Source organism: Vanessa atalanta, chromosome 8, assembly GCF_905147765.1.
Source record: "Vanessa atalanta chromosome 8, ilVanAtal1.2, whole genome shotgun sequence".
NCBI lineage: Eukaryota > Metazoa > Arthropoda > Insecta > Lepidoptera > Nymphalidae > Vanessa > Vanessa atalanta.
The window spans coordinates 4,568,310-4,594,370 of NC_061878.1; the positions used below are offsets into that span (position 1 = coordinate 4,568,310).

Below are 26,061 nucleotides of genomic sequence, written 5' to 3' on the forward strand. Positions count from 1 at the left end.
TTTTTGCTTTAACCGTTGAACTCATTATGTATCACGTGGATGAATGAGCAAGTCTAAATAAAAATACTATTCTTCTTATTGTTCATTGTATATATCAAAGTTATACTACTACTCCTGCTCTTGGATTAAAAGATTGTCTCTAATAATATGTTTATTATTTAATTAGCATAATAATTATTTTCATAATGCGGATCAATGACTAAGAAGAATTTAGTAGAATATGAAACCATCTAATATAATGAAGTAATAAAAACTTTTTACATTTTATTTTCAAAATGATTGCCTATATTATATGCGACCTCATCATAAAGAGAAGAAATTCAGTTTACATCACAGACGTATTAAAAATATATAAATTTCTATGATAATACAATAACATAAAATTAAAATTATTGACAAACAAGCAATAAAATTATGTGAAAAATTCTCACGGCCATGAATAAAGATTATAATGTAAACAATCTTTTTAACAAAGATAACATTATAGTTTTATTACCTACTTAGTAGTTAGTACTAGTAGTAGTATTTTATTCGATTACAATTTTACTGAAGTAAATTTAAATTAAATTACTGAAAAAGTTTGAATGCGTCACTAAGAACGGCCTAATAGTTTTCGGTAGAAGTAGAATTATTTGCAGCTAACTTCAAATACTTGGCAAATACCGTGTCACGATTCGTTAGCAATGTCTGAAAGTGTAATTACATAATATTATACTTAACGTTTGAGTGCGTTTTGTAAACTAACAGTATTTTTTGTGTACAATGTACGTAGTGAATATGTTTTTTAATGGTTATATGTTCATTTGTTTAATTCTTTGTAAACTTTAATCAAAAATCTTCATAATGTAATGTTAGGTTCTAGGTCAACGAAAACTTAGAAAAAGTGAGAGTTCGGTAAAGTTGTTAGTATGCTGACGTAGTATTTTGATACTTATTCTACTAAAATATATATATTTTTAATCCTCATTTTTAGAACTGAGTCAATGTGATGACTATGTAGTTCTCGTAAGGCTACCTTATATAAAGCAACTTAAGCAACTAACTTAAAACTAATTCATTCTACGATTCATATTATTGCGCACCATCTTATACATCCTTAAAAAAAATATTTCATAAAAGGCTTAAAGTAAATAATTAATATAATGTTTCAAATAACTAAAATATAATTTTCATTGTACACGGAAAATGGTTAAAAAAAACTAAAAAAATATATCCCGCTGAGTTTCTTTCGCCGGTTCTTTTCAGGTCTGAGTGCTAAATTCCGAACCGGTGGTAGATTTTTGACAATCAATAAGCAAGTGTATACACTTCTATATTGAATAAAGATTTTTGACTTTGACTTTGACTTTGTTTTAGGTAAATATTTTTAAATACTTCAAAAGGATATATTTTCATGTAAATAGGTATGCTTGCGATCGTATGTTTATATAATTATAAACAATATAAAAAGATAATAGTTACTATTATTGCAAACCAATTGCAGTAATTCCCTTTTTTAAAACCGGAAAAAACAAGATTCGTGCGTAGTAAGAGTTCGTTCACATTATACCGAATGTCTGTTTCTCAGTATAATCCCGAAATAGCATCTATACTAGACACATTTTCTTTGAACAAAGTATTTTGTAGTAATGCTTTTTCGTAACTGTGTTATTTAAAAAAGTAATGCAGTAAGTCACGAAGTAAAAACAATTTCAAAATTCATTGATAATTTAAATTCGACAGTGAATAGTGTAGTAAAGTAATATTGCTTTACCTGAACACCCGGAACACTCATACGTACAAGTACCATAGGTGTTGAGCATTTTACTGCTTTAATTAGTAATAAAGAATAGATCCTACAAATTCATTCTTAATCAATGAATAAAACGCAATCGCCTGTCAAAATTTACTACAGATTTTAAAAGTGAAACTCATAGTGGGAACAGTCTCTCATATAAATCAGTCCCGTGAAGCAGCTATTTGTCAGTCCGGACACGGGGTCATTTCGAGACAATTGATTCATCGAGACGTGGCAAATGTCGGTGTTGGTTTGTCGACCTACCTCCTATGTACTCGTATCAGATAAATTAAAGCGCTGAAAAGGTAGGAATGGCCTATATATAAATAGACGCAGCTAAAACAGTTCACTCTCTTTTTCTTATCGTAAATCGATTTTCTTTCTTGTTTTTCGGTTTTCTGTGTTTAGCTCGTTTTTGTTAATGTCTTAAAACTTTTCTTACCGTTCTTCTCTATGGCGGGCTAGCTGATATTCATGTGTTAGAATTAATTTCGAATCATGTAATTTACTCTGGCGTCTCCACCGATAATGAGGTTAATTACAAATGCAGGTGGTGCTTGTAAGGATTTTGAATGTTTAACATTCGGTTAAATCCAAGCGTTCTATATCCTGGGCCACTTCGGCTATAAACATTTTCACCATCATTCATTATCATTATTTTATAATCTAGATCCCTCTTAGTGATTTATATTTCTGTCCATACCTACTTAATTATTTAGGCATGATTTTTTAGTCTGTCTTTGAATAAGTTGGAAAAAAATATTTTATAAAACATCCCTCAGCTTAGTACCTTTTGAATGTATGCTTGTAAAAGACTTAGAAAAAAGTAGGCCTTTAATATAACTATAAGAAAAGTTACTTAAGAAGTACTTCTTATAAAAGGTAAATTGTAATCATGTATTTCACATAATGTATTACATAATTTAATGCTTATTTCGTAATCGACATAAAGGTCCTAAATGATGATTTCGTCCTAACCGGTTTATGTCACGGCGGCCAATCTCAAGGGAGACCAGCCAACTGCACAAGACATCTTATTGTGCACAAGTGTGTGCGCAAACACAGGTACACTCTATTTTCTCAATTTCATAATCAGATGGGACCGAAAATCCGACACGAACGGGAACAATTCAGACGCAGGGCCAACGGATTTCTGCACGCACTTCCAGACTCCGGGTTTGTTACTGAGCATTTTTCGCCTGACTCGACCTCGAACCAAGAACCTCGTGATCTGCTCCTTTTTTTCTAGATATAAGCCTAACGAAGCATTCAAGTTTTTTGCTACAATGTTTAACGAAGATTCAAAAGTTCAAGCTAAGAATCATTTTAAAGTGAAAGTAAGTCATACCTCAACAAATCTTATCTGATGCACGTAACCTTGACTGATATTCACGTACAACCGATTTATGAAATTACTAGCTGTCCCGGTCTTCGCTTTTGGTTTGCTGGGTTGAAGAATAAAAATTTTTTTTAAACAGTATATATGCCTCAAATCCGTAGAAATATCATAAAACAATTTTGTATCGAATTAAGTGTTTGCCCAAACTACATCGATTAGGTTGCGTCTATTGAAATATTTTGTATACCCCTGTCCCGCATCGCATTGTTAGTAATTGTCTACAATTAATAAATTATTTTTTTTTATAAGGATTCATACTACGTGATATATAAATTGAACTCTTATTTTGTATGTATGTATATTTTTGTAGCATAGTTTTGGCAACGTTTGCTTTTTGTCAACCATCTTTTACAATAAAAGTTAATTTTAATATCTTCTTAATGTGTTTGTAATATTAATATAATTATCCAGAATCTACAAAAAACTATTAGGAAGGAAGGAATTAATAAGTATGATGGTAAGTTGATTAAATTGAGAAAATCCAGGATTATCTCTCGGTAAAATAACAAGTATGTTTTTTTGACGACTTAACAAATAGACAAATATGATTTCGAATATACTACATTTAAGAAATTTATAAGGTTTTTGATGATTTGAGGGTCAAAATCTCTATGAACGCCTTATCGGACCGCGATTTATTTCAATTCTATATTATGTAAGGTCAACAACTGACTATTCAATACTAATTCCAGAAGCAAAAGTATTCATAATATTTGCCTTGAAATATAATAGTTTTTGTATTATTGGCCTTGTTACAATATGTTAAATTATTTTTTAGACTAGATTTTTGTCGTGGTCGTTTGTACCATTCTAAAATGTTCATAATTATAATTTATACCTACTTTTAAAATATTTATCATATAATAAAAAATATATTGCTTAAATTATACTTTCCTTATTTCTCAGGGCAGTAAAATTTCATGGTATACTATTTTTTCTATATCTGTTGTATTTAAAATCTAATAGTACCGTGCGACCTTGGCCTTTGGAAACGAAACCATAGCATTACATGCTCTAATGAGATTTGAACCCGCTTCGTGAGCTCTATCTGAAGCGCCTTTAAGCAACGTACATATTTTTCTGTACCGTTCGTTTATTACAGTCTGTCTTTTATCGCTTCATTGACGTTTTAATTAGTGGTTGCAATAAATATGCTTTTTTACAATAATTGCGATAATACTGTTACACGGAATTCTAGTGTCATTAATGAGATTATTGTCATATTTTTTTGCTTTTTTACGCTTAATTTTTTATCGTATTATAAAGTATATGTCTTTGATAAATAATCAGTGTGTATTTTGCCTTGTGACTTGTATTATAAGTTTTTTTTTTAATAATTTCAGGCACCAATGTCTCACTAAGGATGGTTTAAATCTGTCGTATTGCTTAATTTTAACTCAACGCAATTTTAAGGCGCCCATTTAGTGGAGAAAAATAATAATTATAATATTTAACTTAAATAAATATTAAATACTCTTAAAATGTATTTCATTTATGTAACGTGACTAGTAAAATTGACTCACATGCTGATATCTAAAATAGTAATGTGCTCCGATACCACGGTCAATTGCCAAATCAATTAGTTTTCTTCACTTATTTATAATTATTAGCGCTAACAAAAGTATAGCACAGCTGCAACAAGTCAGGCATACTTACTTTCGCGGTTTAAATAACACGGAAATACCTTTACGTACCGCTGAAATAAACCAATATAAAGACGGTGAAGATCGTAGATAAGAAAATGTACATAATTCCTCGTACTGAAGATGTACTTATTTATTAAGCTTCTAATTTGATTTTTTTTTCAATAAATATAAATTTTAATATACGTTTATGAAAACGTGTTTTAATTTGAAAATTATGAGTACTATTACTTTTTTTTTTTCCTTGAGAAATTTTTAGTCTACTCAATATTATGTAAACGGACGAGTTTCAACTGTATTAGAAACTAGCTTTGTACATGGTTGGTTTTTTACAAACGTTAAAAAGGGAAAATACTGAGACTATAGCAAAGACTTTAGATCCTGTTGACCACTAAGCAATTTGGAAAATTGGTTTGAATTTTACTAGGCGGTTTTCGGTAACGAAAAATATTTCAAATAAAATTGCGTAGTTTATTTATGTATGCATTAATTAAAACACAGACATTACAAATAAATAGACTTACCATTAATATTTTATATATAATTTTATTTATAATAATTATTAAATCTCATTTTTTAAAAACATTTTTAATGTTGATTTGTAAATTTATATTTGTTATTCTGTGTCACATTTAAATTCTACGCATCATTAATAATTATAATTTCGGTATCAAAGTTTGCAAGCGTTGCTCAAAGAACGACAAAACTTAAGAATTTCTCTCTTGATTATACGTCTGTATCTTATAAAATTTTATCTGTATTATATAAAATAAAAAAATAAAAAACAAATGAATATTATAATGTAACTTATATAATAATTATAGGAAAAGATAACGATGATGAAAGTTCCATGTGAATTGTTTGTATTAGTTTCAACATGAATTGCAAAAAAGTTTAATACTAATGACCTCCTGACCAAATTTGCATTAGATGTACTTGTACGAGTATGATACGAGTATTGCTATCGAATAGTCCGATGAGACGGCAATTAGACACGACCGGAGAGGGTAGGGTATTTTGATACTATCAACATCGTGCTGCTACTAAGAACTCCTTAAAAGAAAACTTAATAATTTATTATTGACTAGATCAGACATTTAAACTCGGATCTGTGGTATTTCCAATTCTTTAAGCTATCAACTAGACCAACATGAATACTAGAAAGTACATAAAAATTAAGAAATCTTCGTTATGTTTTTGTTTTTAACTTAGTTATTATTTGTATTCGAATATCATGTACGAGTAGCGAATTCTCTATAAGGTTAATATATATGTATAACTGTATATTTATTCCATACATTTTCTACAAAATTTTTGTTCAAGTAGGTATTTAAGGACGATACAAACTTTTAAGTAATATTGTTTAGTAATAACGACAGTTGACACTATTATGAAACCGTAATATTACCACATTATAATAATTACTTAATGATTCTTGATTGGCGACTTTCTCTTTCTTTCGCATACAGGCATAATATATTTATCAATATAAACAGTGTCATCTTTCTAATCATAAAAAGTCCATAATGCTTAATAGAGCTGTTACTATTCTATAATATGAATTCATTTTACAATTTCGAAAGGAATCTTAATATGCCAAAATAAATAATTTTGGAATGTAAATAAAATTATTAAATGTTGGATTTATTAATTAAATTTGAATATTTAATGGTAGGTATGTTGTTCATGGAATGCTTGAAGTTGCATGTTGTTGCTGATATTTTTTATTTATTGAGTTGTTAAATCGAATTTTGATTTTAAATTGTTTTTTTTTTTAAATAAATATAATGATTCTAATTACAAAGGTATGGTTATGAAATGTACAAAACTGTTATAGAGGCTGCAATGACATTTATTCGTAACAGTTCCGCGATTATCCGCCTTGACGATGACACGGTGCCCAATCGACTCGTCGGTGATCACAGGTCACAATTCTAGGGTTGTCTATGTTGGTTCTTAGAGATAAAGATAACTGTTTAGGCTGGAATATGGGTTCAAATCTATATTTTGGGTATTAGGGCTGTCTTAATTTAACTTCTAGTGTCAAAAAATTCGACAGCCTCATTGATTCAGTAGCTGTTTTATAAGGCTCCGGCAGAAGTCGAGTTTCTTGGTCCCTAATCGAGCCAATATAAGTTGACTGTTTCTCACAAGGAATTCTCGTAGTAAGTGAAAGTACCGCCTCATCAAACTATGACAGTGAGTGAGTTGTGAGGTAAGAATTATTTTATTATAGAACATAACCTTCACACCCAATAAGTGGAAAATGTATATAAATATTAAAAAGTAAAGTAACCGATCGTAAAAAATGGATAACGATGGGTGACGAAAAGGGGACAACCTTTGGGTTAAGAGGTAACCGCATCGCACTAGTTCAAACCGGCTCTACAACTTTCGCATCTTGTCCCGAACAAGTAAACTATTACGTCATAATTTATAAGATGACATTACTCTCCATTTAACTAATACCAAAATGTATGGGAATAAAACTAAATGATATTTGTTTTAAAAATAGGAATGACTATATTTTAGCAATTTGTTTCATTATATTGTTTGCCGACTATTTTTAAAAAAAAAGACTGTCTGTAATGTAGCAGACCCTACGTTTTTGATTTAAAATTTTCTGACGACACAGAATTTCGTTATCGTTCAATCGCAAGTTTCGAAACAGTGTATTTACTATAAAACCAACTGTCGCTTCACTGGGCCTAAATTAGTTTAATAATTGTATTAAAAAATATAAAATTAAATAGGTACATTTGATTTCGTCCCGCATGGGGGTGTCACGGACCACGATATAACAGACATCCTTGCAACATTTTTTACGTTTATAATATTAGTATTATTATGTTACTGTTTAATACCTTAAATAATTATTTGTTTGAGTACATAATTTAAATATAGTTATATCGTTAGTTATATCAATCTTACTGCAATTTATGTATTTTAATTATGTTTACGTTAAATGGTGATTATGATATACCGATACTCTTCCATACGATGATCTAACTTAAAGAAATAACTAAATCGATTTTTATCATGTTTTTTAGATTCGTTGATGCGGAGAAGGCTCGCGAACTATATGATATAATATTAATTATGCGCTTAAAAACTGGTTATACAATGTTATATAGAATTATCGATTGATTTAACATATTATATGATGATGCTTTGATTTGAAGCGACTGAGCGGAACGAGTTATTTAAATAAAAATTGTTCCACAGAATTAAACAACTGATTTGAATTGAGTCCTTGAGTATTGCATCGAAATTAACGAGCCGCCTTCTAGTTCTTTCACTTTCAACCTTCATATGTATCTAAATAAAAAAAAATGTATCGCATGTTTTTGTTTATACCATATTTTTTATGAAGCATTGAAAGCGTTCGCCTAAACCTAATCAAAACAGTTCGTTTACGACTAAACTTTACTGGTTTTGCTATTTCAAATTTTAATGTTTTCTTGCAGTAAAATCTCGTACATAGATTTATGATTTTAGGTAGTGATATGGAATTATGTTGCTGACTGGTAAACGGATAGAGATGAACATAAAAACTATTTTTTAAAATAATCTATTTTTATTTGCCTCAATAATGGTTGTTTTATTTCATAACGATTTTTTGTGATCCACATATTTGCATGAGTTTGTTTGTTAGTTTATTATTATATAAAAAAAAACTGTTTTCATAGGTTAAGTCTACGTTTAAAAAAAATATTATTTATTTCTCAACACGGTACGTGTTACCTATATTCTTTAAGTGAATGGTTTGATTGTTTTAAAGTATGGTAATTATACTAATACGATAAAACGTAAGTTTTGTTAGTTTGTTTAAATCCAGAGTTTACGCACGACTATTCCTAAAGAAATGGAATTTAGATTACGAAAGCTTATAGTTTCAGGTTAAACTTAGATAACTTAACACAAATGTTAATAATGTATTCCTATTATCATTTGCGTTAATCTTCAATACATATAAAGAAACAGAACGTTCTTATATAAGCTTTTATTTAATTTGACCTGTTAGTGTGTTCGGTTCAAATCTTGCAACTGAATTTTAAACAAGTTACACCTAACCGATACGGGTGAAATTTTGGTCATATTTCCAGTTTTTATTGCAATACAATGAAGTATGATTATTGTAACAAGTATGATGTGGTAAAACCTTAAATTTACACATACGAAGACAGGACGGTTGGTAGTCTTAAAGTAAAGCGAATGAATACGGAAAAAACAGTTTGACTTTAGTAATGTGTCGAGGATATGAAGTCAGGAATGCGCCTCACCAGCTGACGTTGACTGGCAAAACGCCAACAAGGTCGTCAATACTTTCTATATTTTTTTCAAGAATCTCAAAAAAAGAAACTAAAGTGTAATTGCTTCCCTGCTAATATCGTTAAAATATTTTAGATGAGTACGTATGAGAACGCAGAGTCAAGTTCTAAAAAATAAATACTTAATTGTTTAAATATAAACGTATTTCATATATTATATTTTTTAAAAGTGGGGTAATGTCATGGTATAATTAATTACGGCATAACTTCAATTAAAGGAAAGAAAATGAGAAAGAATTTGAAAAATATATATGTTAAAAATAAACTCCATGTGCGGGTTTACACAACCGTATGATTATTCTGAAAGAAAAAGTGATGTTCCCAGACGTTTTTGCTATCATATGCGATTTTCCAGGCAACCTTGCCCCAGGGCCGGCGACACATGCTCTCGTTATAGCTCGCACCACGCGCGATGCGTGGGCGCGCGATCTTTCTTTACTACTAGATCCGCTCAAAACAACTCGCGCGCAGCTCACTTTACAACACTTTTCCAATTTTCTTTTAACTTCTCTTCTATAAGAATGTGTGTGTGATTTCGATAAAATGGTGAATATAAATAAATCATTTTAGTGCAGCGTTTACCTAAGTTGTTTCAGTGATGCGGTATTTACAGTTATGTATAGTGCTTTTATATAGGTAAATTTTTATTATTTTGCTTATATTTTAATTTTGAAACTATAGTTAAACCATAATTGTTTTACTGAATGAGGCAATGAGTATGATAAAAAGAAAAAAAAAATTACCTATGTATAAAAACCTCTTATTATTCTTAATGTTATTTGAATCCACATTATTATAATACATATACAAATAATGATTGATTGTATCATATTATATAATGTAGTCTAAACACATTTAAATGTACAGAGATACCGCAGACTTTACACATAAATTATTCAAGTTATTTCGTATTTTTTTATTGGTATACATCTCATCTGATAGTAATAAATAATGTCTCACGAATCACGATTCTGTAAGCTGTAATCTGTAGCGGATTCGCAAACTTAAAATGTTATTTGTCATTTATATTTGAACTGCACGTATAAAATGTGTAAAGGTATCTGTGTTTTTTCCCCTAACGTAAAACATATATTTATAAGTTTATATAATATATTTGTATAAACTAAAAAAAGGTAACTTTTAGTTGAAATTGTCCTATAATTTGTTATAGGACACTTTCTTCACTAGGAGATTTTTCAGTAGATAAAATGCGCGAATTTCAACCGAAGATAGCAGCTTTAAATATGTGCATGCAACGCTCAGTTTTCATGTGCTCGACATTTTCAATAGCTCGACAATGAAGGAAAACATCCTGTGGAATTCCAAATGTTTCGAATAATGTGCTGTCATACATTTGCATCCATCAATCTTCAGTTGAGCAACGCGTGAAATAAGCTCCAAGGGAGATTTGCTATGAGACAATTAAAAGCACTTTCTTACTGCACTGTAAACTGAAATTATAAACGACACAAGAATTAACCTTACATCAAAACGAATATAAAAATTTACTTTATTTAAGTAGGCTTTTACAAGCACTTTTGAATCGTCATTTAACAGACTATATTAAGTAAAGTTACCATTATTATAACATAGCTTCAAACGCATTAATACGTAACTATCCTTACATAGCTTCTGACATTAAATGCATGCAAGGAAAAAATGTAAGGCTTAATAACTTCGTTTCGACATTTATCAGGCAAAATAATAAGTGAGTTCATATTGTAAATGTAAAATTGTGCAACTCTACACATGACCACATCGGCTTCATTATATTCCATATTACGTAAGGTATAAGAACTAAATTTGACGCATGTATACATTACGTGTATGTTCTATTAATTTTATCGATTAGTAACAATATTAAGTAGCTATTTATGAATATTTAAAAGCAATCGATTGTCTAGGGACTATAGTTTACAATAATATATATATATTATTGTAAAAAATACCGCTAAAACAGCGACAGATCGAAGCAAATAACTGTAGGCATCCGAATTAGTATGCTTCAGTAATTATTTTAGTGACAGCGATTTAGAAATGTACGCAACCACACTAACAAAATTTGAAATGTATAATTAAATTACAACACTATAAATAATTCATTAATACAATAAATAAATAAAACACTTATATTTTGAAGAAAACGTTTCTATTTTAGTACCTTTTATATGCTGGCTTACCTAAAAAGCTGGTACGTATATTTCGAGCTCGAGTATTCATCATATCAGGAATGTTCTCGCTTTACTACGTCTATTAAGAGTGTTTCTGCAAAACTGTATAATAGCAACAGTTCCATTATTGCACATTTGTGTAATGTTATCCAACAAAAATATATGATTATTAGGTGGTAGATAAATAGGAACGCTTGGCTTGGCATAGTTTTTGCGTTTTGAAGGTAGAAATCCAAAACGAAATGTCAGAGATCGAACATATGTATGTATGTCTCAAACATACATTAGTTCCGAGAAGGAATCAAAAACATTAATGCCATTACACGATCATTGGTCTTGATTTTTATAAATATTTTTTTTGCATACACGGATGTGTCCGCGACATTTTCTTTTTATTGTACTTGAAATAAATACTCTGACTTTAAAAATACATATGTCAATTTGTTGTTAGTGCGGATTACATTGAATTAATAGTCATTTTATTTTACTTGTATATATATATTTTGATAACCTTCGTGTGATATCAATTGATTTTATTTATGTAATTGTTAGGCGGGCTGGAAAATGGGCCACCAGATGGTAACATTGACGCTGTAAGAAATAATAACCATTCCCTACATTTCACCAATGCGCAAACCCTAAGGGAGCTAAAATGTTATGTCCCTTGTACCTGTAGTTACACTGGCTCACTCACCTTTCAAAACGGTAGAATATCTGATGAGTCAGGCTTGCACAAAGCGCCACCTGGCATAATTTAGATGTCACGATTATATTTTTAACGTATAATGACCTAGCATAAATTCGTGCATTTATGTTTATTCGAATGCCTTATGCCTACACTGAAACCTATGATATCATCGCATATTCCTAACAATAATTGTTAATGTATTTAGATTAGTCATATAAAATTATTCCAATATATTTAAAGAAATGACATAAATATGTACTTACGATTTTATTTTCGTAGTGCGCTTATTATGCGTTAGTACGTTCTTTAGTATGTACCTAACTAGCACCAGAATGTTACGTTTTCCATAAATCCATTACAGTCAGAGTAAATTCGTTGTTCGATCTATTAAAAAATAAAATTATTAATGGAGTTATAAACTTATATCAGTTCCCGCCCGTACGGTAGACATAGTCCTTGAAAAAAAATTAATTTTGTACCGACTTAAGATTGCTTTTTCGTTTTTCAAAATTGTGAAAAGACTCAGAGAGGTATTTTATGGTAAGATAATATATTTGAATATTCTCTCACGTCTGGAAAATATGCAATACCTATCGCTATAAGTAAGATATATTTATGTCAGCGCTATGTAAGTGTGTAATGTGCATTATCAATTTAAGTTATTACATATTTTGCTTAACCTTTTACGTTTTACATGCAATGGAGATGATTTATTATGACCACGTCTTGGGCCGTTTATGTTAAATAAGTACATACTGTTCACATCTATTAGCCATTTATTTTCTGTAACTTATCAACATATCGCTTTAAAAAATCCAATCAGTAGTACTTGGGAGCAGACAAAAATATATATATGCTTAGGCTTTTATTTTGGACTATTTTTAAAAATATTTACGCCAAAAGTGATCAGAGGACCAGCTGCTGAATAAAATAAGAGTAATGAGCTAGTATTGAGCTGAGATGGCCCAGTGGCTAGAACGCGTGCATCTTAACCGATGATTTTCGGGTTCAAACCCAGGCAGGTACCACTGAAATTTCATGTGCTTAATTTGTGTTTATAATTCATCTCGTGCTCGGCGATGAAGGAAAACATCGTGAGGAAACCTGCATGTGTCTAATTTCAACGAAATTCTGCCACATGTGTATTCTGCCAACCCGCATTGGAGCAGCGTGGTGGAATATGCTCCAAACCTTCTCCTCAAAGGGAGAGGAGGCCTTTATCCCAGCAGTGGGACATTTAGGGGCTGCTAATGCTAATGAGCTTAAATATATTAAAGATGTGCGTAAATTGTTTAGATCTATCCAACACTACGGATCTATACCCACACCTTTTTCGCTAAATAACATAATTTTGGTACATATGTGTTTTTTTAACCTCATTGTCTACTTACTATATATGAAAGTATATTATATAAGTGTACACTTCCAAAACACTGTTACTATGCCGAGTCCCATGTCCAAAGATTGTCTGGAAAAGATCGCTTTTTAGCGATAAGTACCACCTCTGTACGTCTTGCGTTCTTTATAAAAAAAAATTGTAATGTGGTGTACAGTAAGGAGTATTTGTAGTTCTTTGCCGGCACTATACTCTAAAACGGTCGCTGCCAACTGTTGCTTCTAGGTTGTACAAATGTTTACAAAATATTTATAGAAACTATTCTATCATAGTTTTATGTATGGAATAAATCGAAACACAAGTCAACGCTTGAATGAACAGATATAAATCCACAATGCAAGAGCGTGTCATAATCACATACATAAGTTGCAACAATGCCTAATAGAAGCGATGGCGCATTTGTCGTTTGCTGTATGTAAATGTTGGTTGGAATTAGAAAAGGATACATATATTCTTTCGCCTATTCTAAGTAAATATAAACAAAAACTTAGATTTATATGTTGCGATTTGCTCATTTTAATATTTCCACTGCTTCGATAATTACTTCGCCGACATTCAAAACAGCAATTTTTTAATAAATTAATAATGAATATAATAAGATTTTATTAAAGATCTTTACCAAAGATACACATCAATTCAATGTCAAAACTGTTTATTTGGCTCTACTACTCTTGTGGTCAGAATAGGCTATATAAACCAATTCGCAGATGCTCGGTTGGGTTTTAGCGGTAATATATCGAAGGAGTCAATGATTTTCTTCATCGTAGTAACCAAGCTACACATAAATGAAAATTTTCGGAAGACTTCTCTTTTCACTTGATCAAAAACAGAAATGAAACCTTAATACTCCTTGTGATACGATCGATTAGCAAAAATCCTATAAAAAGTTAAATATTTTTTTCTTAAACTTATAAAAATATACGATTAATTTGAAACATGAAAATATTCATATAAATAAAAATTCAGTAATATAGGTGACGCTAATCTCAGGGTCTTCTAGTTTACTCGAGTTTAAAGAGAAATCTTTGTAATACATAGCCCATTTATTGAGAAACGTAACAACATCACGTTATGTACCACAGGGTCGGAGAAATAAGGATGTACGCGGGTAAAACCACACGGAGCAGCTCTCCTCGAACGTATAAAAATCATTCAATCGAAATCGTAAACCACAAAAACAACATCTTTATATTTATTCAAGACCATATAATACTTAACATAAAAATGGATTGATAAATTTGTATTTTATACGTCAGACGTCTGATGTCTCGTGCGGTACTTATGGCGGGTCTTTTAAACCTGTCTCCGACCTTGGCTCTTAAATAACCGGGCGTAAACCGGTACCGAGTTGATGTAAACAGAATGATTATGGTGCATGACATTTCTACGTTATTAAATAAATTACATATTCTCTACCTGCTACTGTAAGTATAACCTGAACTAAATAATTCATTATTTATTATTTGATAATGGATCTTTTTTAACGAACTTTTGTTTTTAAATAATCGTAAATATAACAACTATACTATCATTAGTTTTAATTAGTATTTTAAGTTAAATAATTAACCTTAACAACTTTTTACCTGTGAAATAAATATAATAAATGAATGAGTTTTAATCCGAAAAAATAGAGTAGATGAAATACGTTATACATATCATTATTATATTATTATAAAATTATATAAAATAGTTATTAATATAAAATTAATAACTATTTTATTATTATCGAATGTTATATACGTATATTATTTTGTAATTAATAGACTAAAATTACAAAGGTCACAAATATGTATATACCTATCTTATATTATTAAATTAAACAATAAAATATTTTGTTTAAATAGCTGCTGTGTTAGACAATTCATATTGAATAAGTGTAATTCAATATACCTACTGTATATATTTATTTAGATATTCATACTAATATATCTTTTGCGAAGCAAATATTATGGTACCTACCGATTTTTCATTTTGAATCATAGGAAACCACTAACGTATCGCAATGCAGTTATTATGTATCTACTTATTTGAAATTAGTCATCATAATTAAAGTCAGTAAATAAAAACTAACTTTCTGGTATAAATTAATATAAAAATGGTAAAAGTATTTTGTAACGTTGTGAGCGCAATTAAACGAAACGATTGAATTTCTGTTCAGCGGTTGGAAAAAGTTAATGGTATAATTTTTTTTTATAATTTACTATTTTATTTAAAATAATATTTAACGTAACAACCAAACCCTCGTCAATTAAGGGGAAGTTCTCTGTCAGTTGCCCAAGTTTCTGTTTGATTTGATGTTTTTGCACTAATGACCGAATCGGGTACCGCCCGAACTCCTTAATGTTACTTGATGCCTGGTATTTATTCACATTTATTGACTTTATAAGTATTCGTTATTAAAATTTATTGTTATTTGTCATTTTTCAGCTACATTTGTGATTATTTTCGTAAATAGGTACCCTATAATTTTCGTTTTGGTTTTTGATTATTGTTGTCTTTTTGTTTAGAATGTCAAATCAGTTATGCCAAAAAAGTGAAAACTGTGTTTAACTAAACATCCGTTAAACTAACTTTATATGTAAATCTATAAGCGTTTTAGATTGTTTGTTTAGATTAATTTGCTATTTAAAATTAAATATCATCATTTTTTTGTTATTTTCAGGAACCTGTGGTCAGCAGCCTTCTTCTGTTGCAGGTAAATTAAAAATATTATTATAATTTTAAATTACGCGTTGAATATAGAGCGAATACTTAATGATTGATAGATGCTATTCATTGTTACACAAGATTAAATAAGTACAATGGGTAGATATGAAACTATCATAAAGATTGAATATAAACATTTTTCACATCCTCATTAACAGTGAGACGACAAGGCGACAATAGCGTACAAGTGATTTGTAGGTCGATCTCACGATACGATCCCGGTTAAGTAACCGTGGTAATATATAACACAGAAAATAGATACTATCTTTTCTATTATTTATTATTATATTTATATAAAATATACAACCAAGTCTCATTAGATCTTATTCCACGTGACCGTCACTAGCCTCGATAGCCTCGACAGAAGATAAACAATGTAGGGGAGTGAATAAAAAAAAAGAAATAAATACGATAACTATGAACATATGACAAATATACTATTTATATATACTATACTATATTTAATATATACTATATTATAATATATTTAAATATACTATATTTGTACACTAAAAATCTATAAAAACAGGTCCAAAATACCGGAAAGTATTAAAAATAAAAGAAATAAATTTTTGTTTTTATGTTTTTGTATTTATTATTAAATACAACTGCATTTTAATTTTTATTATTATATATTTTTATAGACATACCGTGTGTGTCTTTGCCATGGTTTACATATTTTCTTTAATCTTATCTACCTTAATTTCGCTCCGAATTTAACATTCACAATCCCTATTTTATTTACGTGACCGGTTGATATTATAATATTTCACCATTGATTACATAGTATAATTTTCAATCTCACGGGATAATTTAATTGTAGTTTTACTACGTACAATAGTAACAACAAAGTTAAGCTTTATAAAATATAATAAAACACAATTTGTAATAGATACGTCTTTAGTTTCAAAGATGAATTATATCGTTAATATAATCTTATATCAAAAGTCTATAAATTCAATTTCAATAGATGATAATCGACACTTTAAATAAAAACCAATCATCGTTGTTTATGTGCTTGGTCAAATAATATTCTCAAAAATATGTTTTATTCGTTACGACTTGCTTTGATAATTTCAATTTTAATTTAATATATCATTTTAATAATATTAAGCAAAATGTCCATACTTAAAACGCCTTTAAATAGTTTTCTATACATCGACAAATAAATAAACGAATATTCATACCAATAATAAAAATGAAAAATCATTTTAAAATATGAAACAACTTCATAACATAACCGAAGCTGAAGTAAATTGGAAAAGATATATTCATTGGTATTTTTATGATGTGTACAAGAATGCTTAGATAAAGAAACATAAGTTGAACATTCTACGTACCCCGCATTTTTTGAAGTCGGCAAATAGTAAGTTTATTGCTTAGACAAATAATCCTACCGTTTCATTGGAAAGTTAGTGATTACACGTATGAGTGCGCTACGATAATGCTTGTACCTTCGCTGTCACTGTTTTCTACTTGAAATTGGCTCGTTTCGAACGTTGTAAGGTATTTTTATGGTTTACCTCATTAATACGAAAAACATCACAAAAACGAATGTTACTTCGCCATATTGTATCTTACATTTGTATCACGTATCTTTTTAACGTTTTTAATCATAAAAATGTTTGTATATAACGTATTATTAAATAAATACATTACCGTATTTATGATTATTCTTTAAATTTTTATACCTTCATAGCGTCATATCACTTTCTGGGACAGTGTACGTTTTTAGACGTCATAAAAAATGATTTAGCTGTTATGTCTAGTGTAAATATCTACTAGTATATGAACAATGACTTCCTTCTTGAATATCGACCAAGTCGGCTGATCACAAAGATGAAGAAGAAAAGGGATATATTACATATAAATATGTGCACTATGTTTCCCTCATAATTGGATGGGAAGACAATACGACATGACCGGAGACAGATCAGGCTCAGGACTGACGAGGTATGAGCAACTTTCTAACTCCAGGATGGTACTGAGAATCCCTGTAGAGAAAAGCCCTTTAAGTTTTATACGCTTGACCCGACCGACCTATGTCTAATTCGACCACGGGTACTCGAGATAGCATATAACGCATACAACGTTATGCTAACTACTAGTTAAGTATATTTTTGTCAATATATTAATACAATTTTCATCCTCAGCCTCGCTCGCGTTTTAGGGGTTCGTGGTCAAGTGTTATTCTGACGTATTAGCTTGTAAAATTTCATTAAAATGCATTCCATAGATTTTGCGTGAAAAAGTAACCAACATCCATTCATACAAACTTTCGCCTTTATAATATTAGTAAGGATATTAAATTATAGTAAGGAGCTTCCGTGTAAAAATGATGCTTATAGACGAACGAGTTTATGCTGTTTCTATTGGATATTCAGTTAGAAAGTGGTTGCTTTAAGAATTTCTTTTCTTTTGAAATATAATTTAATAATAATTAATTAAACACACGTAAATAATTAAAAAAAAAGTTTATGAATGCATCGTGTTATAAAATGTCAGTGTATTATACACTAGATATCACGAGCGCAATCAACATGTACCAAGTAACGCAAGACGTAAGAAATAAGTGGATGGCAAGTAGATGGATGCAGATACTCATACTGTAAGTGCAACCTTGACCGAGAGCTCCGTTTTGTAAACACGTATCGAGGAAAGAGAGAATATTAAAAATAATAACAATTTGAACTTGTTAAATAATTCCTTAGTTTTGGAAAATATGCGTTGTATAAATCTTATGGTGGTAAGTGGTAAGATTTTATTTCCAATAAAATCTAGACTAAATATATATTTAACGTAGGAGCTATTTTAATTATGTGAATCTGTTCCCACTTTTCAATTTGAGATGAAATTTGAGCTCCAAGGATAATTTCAAATGTAAGCAATGGGTTCTTAGTGGAGGAGTTAATAGTTCTCGATTTTATAATAATAATGTGCTCATGATGTCCTCTGTCGGATTCCGGTAGTTGCCGTAGACTATTCTCAACAGAGAATTTGAAGGAAATATCATGTCATATCATCACAAGGAAATATGTGTGGAACAACGTATGAAAAATGAAATCGTAATAAAATCAAAATGTTCTAATTGTTATAATAACATGATATGACACGTTATTTAATAAAATACAATAATATAGTAAATTTAAAATGGTTAAGAAGTAGGCACAAGCCCTTTTGAATCATTTTAAAAACTATACCTATTAAGTGAGGCTACCGCCGGTTCTATTATACCGAGAACAACTCAGTAGTTACTCTTTTTTCAATATTCAAAATACAAAGTTATGTTAGCTAAATACAATTATATATATATAATATATCTTGTCTGGAAGTCAACAAGTATTATTAGCTTGACGCTTTTTTATGATCTATATAATCTTGTATAGAATAATATGATTTTTTTATTAATGTATTTTTTACAAATGATTTGAAATTATTAATTATTAATATATTAAGATATCTCCATATTCATACTGCCCGTTTAAAACAAACAGAGAACCGTATACTCTTCGATCGACAGTTTCCCCAAACAAAGTTTCGGTATGTCTACAATAGTTTTGCCAATGTTGTCAGCGAAAACGTCCAGACCAATTCTCTTTCCTACTACATCGATATAAATCTACGTACTCTTAACATTTTTTGCATCAGTCAATCTGATTCTACTATATTTTTTTTTAAATTGCTGACGTGAAAATCTTGTTGGAAAATTTTAAATAATTTATATCGTACATTCATGTTACTCAAATAACCTCTCTAAAATGATATACATCGTTAAAAATACCGATGATCCAGGGTTCATATGCTAATTCTTCAAAATACTAGTTTTAATAATATAACTTTCTGAAAATTGATATAATTAAAAAATACGAACATTTTGTCTTTCTATCACAAACATAAGTCAATTTACCGCCAATCGAAAATGTAAGCAAGCGAGTAACATAGGGTTGTCGTTTACAAAATGTTAAAACAGGGCAATATTTAAATTTATAATATAATATAATACATTATAAAACTTAATTATTAATCATAATTTTAAAATCTTATTATACAAAAAATTAAAGAGTTATTGCTATTTTTATTTGACAAAACATATCAAAAGAAACGAGAATATTATAAAGATAAATAGGGTAGAAAAAACATATACAATCTTACTAAGTAGACTGAATATATTTGTTTTTTATTTACCAATAAACTTCAATTTTCTATTAATTTTTTTTGAGCATTATTTAATAAGCTGGTAACCCTAGCACTAAATCGCGTGCTATAGATTTTCCGCTTCCTATGCGTTAACAACGAGCGTGCAAATGTAAGCATCAACACGCAATAACTTGTATATTATTAATATACTTTGTATTAAAAAGGTGAAAGTAAGTTTGTTTGTCCCGTTTTAAGTCTCAGTTATCTCAATAGAACTATGTTTAAGGGCATTGGACGCGTGATTATACACACTTAAATCATTATACCATTTGTGCCCGTAACACGAAAATACTGAGTAATCGGACTTGGCGGTAGAATAAAAGTTAAGATGAGTAGATTACCTACCTCTAGCCTTCGTGAAATTTGACAGACTTTAGTGGGTCACCGATTGAATACAATCGAATATTTGCTGTGATTCCTTAATTACGTTCATCATGGGTAGTTGTATATAACATAATCTCGTATTGTCACATTACTATCTACCTATATAGTCTGAGATAGAGATAAACGAAAGAGAAGAGATGATTGTAAGTGTAAGACTGATGATCCATATATATATATAGCTTATCTACTAACACCTTTCTACTTCATGTTTTATAATTTTTGATTAGATTTGTCTTTTACCTGACTACAACAACATACATTTTCATGGCTAATTATTTATCTGAAATTACTTTTAAATTTAAATTAATGATTTATTTTGTAATTCATTATTAGCAATTACCAAACAATAAATGTACACTTCATAATAATTAATAAACAATTAATGAGCTCACAATTTACAAAACCAGTTTTATTTATTTTGAAATTATAAAAAATGTCCAGAATGAATGCTATATTAAATTATATATTTTGTTAATAATTCGATATATAGTTGAATATTAACAAATAAATTGTTTTGTTCTCTAACTAGCAAAGTTAAAGAATATTTAATGCTAGCAAGCCCAGCGGGCAGTCTTGCCTGTATATCTATATATATGTATATAAAAGCGAAATAACAATCACTGGTTAATCACAAAATCTCAGAAACTATAACATCTACAAACTTGAAATTTGGTAGGCAGGTTCCTTATTTGGTGTAGACATCTCCGCTAAGAACGGATTTTACGAAACTCCACCTCTAAGGAGGTAAGACAGGGGTGAGAAGTTTGTATTTTGTAAATTTCGCATGGGTAAAGTGGCAAGTTCAGCTAGTATATAATATACCATTCATGGCGATTGTTTGAACGGTATAACAATTGATGTTCTGCAAAGAAATATTGCGGCGAGTTACATCAAAGTTCCGTCCGTCTGTACGACTAGATCTTTCAAACTAGGCTGTTTCAAGGAAAGGTTTAATGTACGATACATGCATATTATAGTAGAGAAAAGCCTAGAATTTGAACTTTCCTATCCGAATTAAACAACATTTGTTCATTTTGTTTTTTGTTTCAAACTAAAAGTTGTATACTTATTGAATCTGGGCGGGGTCTGGTAGCTAGTATTATATATACTTTAGATATACATATAGATGCGATATACTTGGACATTGTCAAATACCTACGACGAGTTCAAATATAACTCTCAAAAGAGCTAATATAACGGGTAGTTAAACGAGATATGTCTATAAAATATAGTACGTGTAAAATAATAATGTACACGCACTAAAATATTTTATCGTTTTCATTATATATCGGAGCTTGGGCGCGACTATCATCTAACTTATTATAGTCACACATCGTCTTTGTGTAAGGATATTATAAACGAATGTTAAGAAACAAACAAATATAGGTATATTACTGATGAAAAAGGGCATTTTTTAAAATAATAAACTGTCTTAAAAATGAACTAAAAAGCTGAATTTAAAATATTTTACAACAAAAAGCTACTATTTAATATATTAGAATCTTCTCATAATACTGCAGAAATATTCTATATAAATACTTATGTGAAACTAAAGTATGTAAAAATCGATTGCCAATAGAGACTGATTTCAGAATTTACATCTACAAATGTCGTATAATACGAAGTCGGTTTAAAACTAAAAATAATGTCGAATGTACAAACTAAAATAGCGTTGAGGACTTATAAATCGGTAATTAACTTTCCTCGTAAACCTATTTTATCGAAACTAATCATATTCATGCAGCGTATTATTTCTTGTCCATCGACCGTGTAAACTCAGATTTCACGGTGACACATGAAACTGTAAAATTTATAGCTCATACAAAAAGCTATATTTTTATTTTTACAATTTCATTTTTATTTTCATCAATAAACACGTTATTGCGTAAATATATATGTAACAAAAAAAAAATACTTTACGATTGAATCTATATTATTTATTATCTACATAAATAGTACGCTTTTTATGTATAAATAATTTGACATTCAATATGAAATCGATGTTTAAAAGCGCTTGTTAATGCGTATTTAATTTAATATTAGGATAATTAAAAAATCGAGAATTGCAAAGATTTTTTTAATTCCAATGAATTCATAATAAAAAAAAGAAAGACAAATAATTATTTTCGAGTGAAAATATACAGTTGGTATTACAAATGAATATCAATAAGCATCTTGTTTGTAATGGCTATTGTTTCATACTAATGATCGCACGTGACCTTTTGATATGTTTGCTTGGAGTGTGGGACGAAAAAATCCAAACAATTTATACATACAAAATCATTATATTTTAAATCGATTTTAATTTCTTTAGTACACATCTGTTTGTATTCATTTGTTTTATTATAATATTCTTTGTTTATTATATTGACTCGGAATTGTAAAATACCACTAATTAAGTCTACGATCTTCGCCACGTGGTCTAAATATTCCGCTAACTCAGCGAGTGATTAAAAATGTTTTTATTAATTTGAATAAATTAATACCCGATTCAATTGTTCGGTGTGTCCAAATGTTGTAAAGAATAAAGTTTACTTGGTATTTGAGGGTATCCCACGCATCATATGTTCTACCGCCAATCGTAAATATTGTTGTATTGTTGTGTTCCAATGTGAAAGATGAGTATGCCAACGGAATTACAGGCACAAGGCATATAACAACTTAGTTCCCAAGGTTGGTGAAGCTTTGGCGATGTAAGGAATGGTTAAAATTTCTTACTGCGCGAATAGAATAGGGGAATACATTAGAAAAGTAGTGAGCACTTACAGAACACATTAAAAAAAAGTTAAAATAAATATATATTATGAGTAGTGCAGATATACCGAATCAGAAATCAGATGGTTTATTAAAACATAACATTGTTTATGGTCGTCACTATACGTGAACATCGTCGACAGGGCGCTGACACCTGTAGCCACGCATGCCAAATATCATATGATATATTTCTCTTTTAATTGCACATCAATTCATTATAATTGTCGTCTGATATGATTATGTCCTACCCAATTAATTAAACACTGTAAGCTTAATTATATTATTGTTTGAATCTGAATCATGTAATAGGTGATTTAAAATCGCATTTCGAAAGGCTAGAAACCATATAGTATAATTTTATTATTTGTCTGTAATAATTTATAGTTTACGCGCCCGGCTTCGCACGAGTATATTTTATTAATGAAGAAAATCTGAAGAACGTTCAATAAGAAAATATTTGTAGGTAATATTTGTTTTATATATGCAGAAAGGAGTTGGTATAAAAATTGGTTTGAGTCGTAATTTTGTTTTGAAACGTAGATCAAAATTTGACGAAAGGTTTACATATTCAAATTTGGGTAATTTTAAATTATATGGTCAAAATTTTAATTCACAGCAAAATATTTTTTTCGTATCAGTTATATGTTGAAAATATTTACTTGAAAGATATATTGTAATGGACAAGTTTATTGGAGATAATGACTTGGCAAATAATCTATAGCTTTTTACTAATCTGTAATACAAAAATAGTTGTTTTGAATGTACCTTAGAAGATTGACACGTAGGTACTATCACGGACTTTACTGTCTGCCTTTTTTTTATTTAACTCATATGTTTTATATTTAGACCACGTGGTGAAGATCGTAGATCTAATTAAAGTGGTATTTTACAAAGCGTGCAAAAACGGTAACATTAATATTTATAAATTAAATACAGCTCTTTCTACAAATCGTATCAAAATCCGTTGATTGGTTTAGAACGAGTAAGCGCAGAGGCAAACAGCGATTTTTATAATATTTATAAACGGATAGATTATGATTTACAATTAATTATTAAATTAACATATTTGGTATTGCCTACCAATAAAAGTAATTTAATAAAGTTAATTTAATATTTGGTGTAAAAATCTACATACATATACAAGTGAAATACCACTGATTGGCAAATTAAGTAATCCACTGTCCGATTGATTTCAAATCTAGCAGTAACTAAGGTCGGGGTTGCTCAGCCGGTGATCTAGTTTATCTGACTCGTAGATGGGCGGAAGCAGTTGAGTCCAAGGGAGTGGCATTAGCAGCCAGCTTGGTCATAGCGAAGGCACAAAGCGCTTCTTTCAAAGTTTCCTTCCTATGGGCTTCCCGGGAAATTATGCAACTGGATCACCAGCTTCTTGGCCGATCGGAGCATTAAGGTCGTTGTCGATGGTGCATGCTCTGACTAAAAATTCGTCAATTCTGGTTTTTCATAAGGTGTGCAATATCACTTACTCTGTTTCTTCTGCGTATTAATGATTACTTGCAAATCAGCAATAAGTATTCAGTGCTATGTAGACGACAGTACCGTAGACACCTTATACACCGGCCGGTCTACTATTTCTCAGAAGCACGTTAACGAAAACCGGAACAACTTGTGTCTGAAATCGAGTCTTTCCTACCAGCTTCTTCCGTTTGACTGTATTCAACGCAGATCGACTTGAATTAATTATCGACGATCAAGCCCTTTCTGACCTGCTTGATCCTTTGGGTTTGCGTAGAGAAGTTGGATCACTCTGCATCTTCTACGCATTTTTCAATGCCGGATGCTGAATTTCACCACCACTGCACCACCTACAAATCCGAAAATCCACAATAGCGCGGTTATTAGGGCATTTTCTGCTTCGCACAATAACTCTGTAGAACCGGCGATTTTTCCGAACCTGTACGACTTAGGAACCTTCATTGGCAGTGGTAGTCACTTTCCACATGATGAGTCTCCTGCTCATTTGCCACCTATACCAAAAAAAAACTATGCCTTTCGAGGCGTAGACGAACTCTATGGGAAGTGGTAGGTAACTTTCAAATTATTTAGCTGGTCTGAAGTCGGGACGGACTACTACTTTAGCTAAATAATGATATATCTATTTAAGGATGTACTAGTTAGATAAAACTTCTTATCAATATGTTTCACAAGAGCGTAAATATTAAAAAGATTTTCCGATACCGAATTCCTTCAATGTTACTGTAACCACTTATTATAGAAAACAAATTTAGTACTTGGAAATATGATTGATTCATAATGCTTATCTTTGAATCTGATTTGCGATCCGTGATATAGAGGCCACTAAAATTAATTTAGCGACGAAAAATCACCGACGCTAAATCTTTAAGTTTATCTAATCGACTGCTTAAAAGTTTCCATCAGTAACCAGTTTCCTCTGTAATCAATGATCTTAAGTAAAATAGAATGAAACAATCAAGAAGAAAATACGAATAAAATAAAGCTATGAAATATTTATCTATGCTATCATTAAGAGAGACAAGGTTTGTGTATTGAGCAGTTCACTAATTAAATAAAAAAAATAATTAATATAAGATTTTGTAATCTATTATTATAACATTCCGTCTTATTACTGTATA

The 26,061-nt window shown here is 30.0% G+C and overlaps 1 protein-coding gene across 3 annotated transcripts in view; it reads left to right on the forward strand.

The window, feature by feature from the left end:
* Positions 1-26,061, forward strand: part of LOC125065775 (extracellular serine/threonine protein CG31145) — a 72,374-nt gene that overhangs the window by 5,905 nt on the left and 40,408 nt on the right. For 2 of the 3 annotated variants that reach the window (XM_047673592.1, XM_047673593.1), the window contains exon 2: positions 16,068-16,100. Coding sequence is in view for 1 of the 3 variants with exons in the window: in XM_047673590.1 (XP_047529546.1) it covers positions 9,749-9,786; positions 16,068-16,100 (71 nt within the window). In the remaining 2 variants the exon portion in view is untranslated. Of the gene's footprint in view, positions 1-9,733; positions 9,787-16,067; positions 16,101-26,061 lie in introns of those variants that run through there. The other variant, XM_047673590.1, reaches the window with a different exon arrangement.